At 50.4% G+C, this 5,000-nt stretch overlaps 1 protein-coding gene across 1 annotated transcript in view; it reads right to left on the bottom strand.

Annotated features, from left to right (window-relative positions):
- The window catches only part of LOC138865529 (NADH-ubiquinone oxidoreductase chain 5-like), a 34,126-nt gene that overhangs the window by 360 nt on the left and 28,766 nt on the right, over positions 1 to 5,000 (bottom strand). Inside the window, exon 5 of the mRNA XM_070136216.1 lies at positions 1 to 36. This exon is cut by the window's left edge and continues 36 nt beyond it. Coding sequence (XP_069992317.1) covers positions 1 to 36 — 36 coding nt within the window. The remainder of the gene's footprint in view (positions 37 to 5,000) is intronic.

Here is a 5,000-nt window from a genome sequence, read left to right on the forward strand (position 1 = left end):
CTTTCTAGGCCTACACTCAAAGCCTTTTACAACTTCCTGAAAAGATAAACACCAGCATAAAGAGTCTAATAAAAAATGCCACTCCATCCCTCCCCCTCCCTCCCCTCCCTCTCCCCCCACCCTTGGCCCAATAAACTACTGTAGATCGTTGAACCCTCCCTCATTCTCTCCCTCACTCGCCCCCCTCTATTCACTCACTCTTCTATCCTCGCCCTATGTTTCTGTCTTCTCCATTTTTCTTTTACTTCTCTCTTCTCTTTCCTTCCTCTCTCCCTTTTCTTGCTTTCGTTTTCCCTTCCTCATCCCTCCTTCCGTCTTCTTCTTCCTCTCTCTTCCCCACCCTTCACCTCCCGTTCTCTCTCTCTCTCTTCTTACCTTCCTCTCCTCTCCTCTCTCTCTATCTTCCTCTCCTTTCCTCTCTTTCCTCCTCTTTTTTCTTTTTCTTTTTTCTTTACACATCTCTCACTGCATCCCCCTCTTCCTTCTTCTCTATTCTATCCCCCCACCTTACCTTCTCTTCTCCCTCCCTCTGTCCCCTCCCATCTACCCACCTCCCTTCCTTTCCCCCTTCCCCCCCTCTCTCCCCTCCCCATCCTTTCCATCTACCCTTTCCCTCCTACCTCTCTTTCCCCTTCCCTCCCCCTCATGTCCTTCTCCTCCTTTCCCTTCCTCCACCCATATCCCTTCTCCTTCCTTCCCTTCCCCCTATATCCCCTTCTCACTCCTTCCCTTCCCCCATATCCTCTCTCCCTCCCTTTCCTTCCTCCTCCCATATCGCTCTACCTCCCTTTCCCTTCCCCACCCCCTTATATCCCTCCTACCTCCCTTCCCTTCCCTCCCACCTCCCTCCTACCTCCCATCCCTTCCCTCCCCCCTCACTCTCTCACCTCCCTTCCCTTCCCTCCCCCATATCCCCTTCTCCTCCCTTCCCTCCCCCCCATATCCCCTCCTACCTCCCTTCCCTTCCCTCCCCCCATATCCCCTTCTCCCTTCCCTTCCCCCATATCCCCTCCTACCTCCCTTACCTTCCCTCACCCCCCATATCCCCTTCTCCCTTCCCTCCCCCCCCATATCCCCTCTACCTCCCTTCCCTTTCCTCCCCCATATCCTTCTCCCTTCCCTTCCCCCCATATCCCTCTACCCTCCTTCCTTCCCTCCCCCCATATCCCCTCTTCCCTTCCCTTCCCCCCCCATATCTCCCTCCTCAACTCCCTTCACCTTCCCTCCCCCCATATCCCCTCCCTACCTCCCTTCCCTTCCCTCCACCCACATATCCCCTCCTACCTCCCTTCCCTTCCCTTCCCCCCCATATCCCCTTCTCCTCCCTTCCCTCCCCCCCCCATATCCCCTCCTACCTCCTCCCTTTCCATTCCCTCCTCCCCATATCCCTCCTCCTTCCTACCCTTCCCCACATATACACCTCTTATCCTCCCTTCCTTCCCTTCCCTCCCCATATCCCCTCCTACCTTCCCTTCCCTCTTCCCTTTTGCCCTCCCCTCCTACCTCCCTTCCCTTCCCTCCCCCCATATCCCCTTCTCCTCCCTTCCCCCCACCTATATCCCCTCCTACCTCCCATCCCTTCCCTCCCCCATATCCCCTTCTCCTTCCCTTCCCACCCCATATCCCCTCCTACCTCCCTTCCCTCCCCCCCATATCCCCTCCTACCTCCCTTCCCTTCCCACCCCCTCATATCCCCTTCTCCCTTCCCTTCCCCTACTCCCTCCCTTCCCCCTCCCTTCCCCCTCCCTCCCCCTCCCTTGTAAGTATAGCACTAAGAGCGTGATCACTCTTAACAGTTGCTCAGAATACAGAGTATCAGACACTTACGAGATCCTATCATTGGATTTATGGCTCCTTTGAGACTCCTGTTTTAGGGTCTGGGGAAGAGGGGAAGGTGATGAGGAGAAAGGTGAGGGAAGGAGGGAGGAAGGAAGTGAGGAGAGAGGGGGAGGGAGAGGGAGGGAGGGAGTGAGGAGGGAGATGAAGTGGGAAGGAGGGAGGGAGTGAAGGGAGTGCCAGAGGGATGGGGGAGGGAAGAATGGGGGCTCGAGGGGAAGAGGGAGAAGGGAGAGGGGGAGGGGAGATGAGGGAGGGAGGAGAGTGAGAGGAGTGGAGGAGGGGAAATAGGAGAGGGATGGGGGAGAGGAGGAGGGAGAAGGAAGTGAGGGAGACGGAAAAGGGAGGGAGGGAGTGAGAGAGAGGGATAGGGATGGGGGGAGGGAGAGAGAGAGAAATGGAGAGGGATGGAGGAGAGGGAGAGGGATAGAGGAGGAGAAATGGAGGGATGGGGGAGGGAGATGAGGGAGGAGGGAGGGGAAGGTGAGGGGGAGTGAGGGGGAGTGGGAGAGGGATGGGAAGGGAAATGGAGAGGGTGGGGGAGAGTTGAGGAGAGGGAGGAGGAGGATGGGGAGTGAGGAGGAGTGGGAGAGGGATGGGAGGGAAGATATGGAGAGGGAGTGAGAAGAGAGGGGTGCAGGAGAGATGAGGAAAGGGAGACAGAGGGGGAGAGGAAAGTGAGGGGAGTAGAGAAGTGGGGACAGGAGGATGAGAGGAGGGGGAAATGGAAGAGATGAATGGAGAGGGGATGGGGGAGGAGGAGGAGATGGAGGAGGAAGGGGGGGAGAGACAGAGGGGAGAGATGAGGGAGAGGGAGAGGGATGGGAGGAGGAGAAATGGAGAGGGATGGGGAGAGTGAAATGAGGGAGGTGAGAGGAAGGAAGTAGTTAGAGAAGGATGGGGGAGAGGGAAGAGACCAGGAGATGAGGGAGGTGGGAAAGGAGATGGGAGGAAGGAGGAGCAGTGGGAGAGGGATAGGAAAGGAAAGAAATGGAGAGGATGGGGGGAGAGGGAGAGGGAAAGGGGAGTGACAGGGGAAGAGGATGGGGAGTGAGGGGAAAAGGTGGGAGAGGGATGGGGAGTTAGGGAGAGTGGAAGAGGGACAAGAGGGAAGTGAGGGGAGTAAGGAGTTAGGGGGAAGGGAGAGAGGGGAAGTGAAAGGGAGAGGATAGGGGTGTGGGGTGAAAGAGAGCAGGGTATGGGAAGGGTGAGGAAAGGAAGGGATGAGGAGAGGGAAAGAGGATGGGAGAAGTGGAAGAATGGGGGAAAGAGAGATGGGGAGAGAGGGGAAGAGACGGGGGAATGAAGGGGAGAGGAAAAAGCGATGAGGGGAGGAGAGGCAGGAGTAGGGAGAGGCAGGGAATAGGATAAGGGAGAAGTAAATGAGATGAGAGAAGGAAGGAGAGGAAGTGGCTTTGAGGAAGGATGGCAGAGCGAAAGAAGAGAGGAAGAGGGAGAAGTAAAAAAGAGAGGGGTGGGGGAGAGAAGATAAAATAGATAGATAGATAGATAAATAGACAGAGAGAGAGAGAGAGGGAAAAGCAATAGAGAAAGGGAGAGGGAAGAAGAACGGGGTGAGGGGAGAGGCAGAGAATTGTAACGAGGGCAGCACAGTAGTATATGAGAACATGATGGCCTGTGGAACGTGAAGGGGTTTGTGAGTAGGCAAGCAGACTTATGCAGGAGATGGTTTGTATATGCGCATACAAGCCCACATACTTACATATATGTGTGCATACATGCATATATATATGTATATAAACACGCACACACACACACACACACACACACACTCACACACACAAACACACACACACACACACACACACACACACACACACACCCTACACACTCACACACACAACATACAAAACACACACACACACACACTCTTACCTCCCCCCCTTCACCCCCACACACACAAAACATACCACACACACAGACACACTCACCCTCCCCCCACACAACACACACACACAACACACACACACACTCACCCCCCCCACACACACACTCACCCCCCCCCCCCCTACACACACACATATATAAATAAACGATAACAGATATGCCAAGAAAAGGCACAGCAGTCAGCGCAAAACCGAACAGACAAAGGCATAAGCAGCATTTAGCCAAACCACAGCCTATCTCTCTCGCTTTTCAATGAAGATTCCCAAAGACCGGATCATAGACCCGTTACAAATTTGGCCAGCAAGAGGAATTCCGCTTAACCACAGCATTAATATTCATTCTTCCTGCAGGGGTCTGGGTATTGGTGGGTGTGGGGGGAGGGGATGGGGTGGGGGGGTAGGAAGTGAGGGTGAATATGTTTGAAGGGGTGGGGGAAGAATGATTGGGGAGAGAGAGGGGGAGGGGGGAAGGCTTGAGAACCGGAGAAGTGATGTAACCGTGTTATCGTTAAAGATTTTTCAATTTTCAACTTTTATTTTATTTATTTATTCATTTTAAGAGTAAGGGGTTTAGTTGGCAATGCTGAATCTGCTGTAAAGGTCGTTTTAATATTAGCATCACCTTTCTTAACATAATTGTTATCTTTGTTATCTCTGTTATCAGCATGGCAATTAGAATTTTGGTTATCATTATGACTATCATTATCATCAACCAATTTTTCTTATTGCATTCTCACGATTCTTCTTATCATCATTGTGAACATTTAAAAAAATAACATTATCATCATTTCTTCAATTACCATTATTTTTCATCATCAGTATTATCATTACCGTCATGATCAACATCATCATCACCTTAATGATGATGATAACAATGAAGATAGTAATAAACATTGATTAACTTTATTATATTTATCATACTGTCCTTCATGTTATTGCTGATTTTTAAAATAGGTAAAACTATTTTGTCATTATTAATATTACTGTTGTTATCATTGTTATTGCTATTGAGATATCTAGTAGCATTATCCATAGCATGAGCATGTATTTATTATCATTATGTTGAGCGTTATCATTTCTATTATCTTTATCATCATCATTTTATCATAATGTTGATCATTATCATTATCGTTATCTTTACCATTATTATTTCTATTACCTTTATCACCATGTTGATCATTGTCATTGACATTATCTTCATTATCATTATCATTATTATCATTAACATCAATATAATAATTGTTACATACACAATAA

This window comes from Penaeus vannamei, chromosome 21, assembly GCF_042767895.1.
Source record: "Penaeus vannamei isolate JL-2024 chromosome 21, ASM4276789v1, whole genome shotgun sequence".
NCBI classification, from domain to species: domain Eukaryota; kingdom Metazoa; phylum Arthropoda; class Malacostraca; order Decapoda; family Penaeidae; genus Penaeus; species Penaeus vannamei.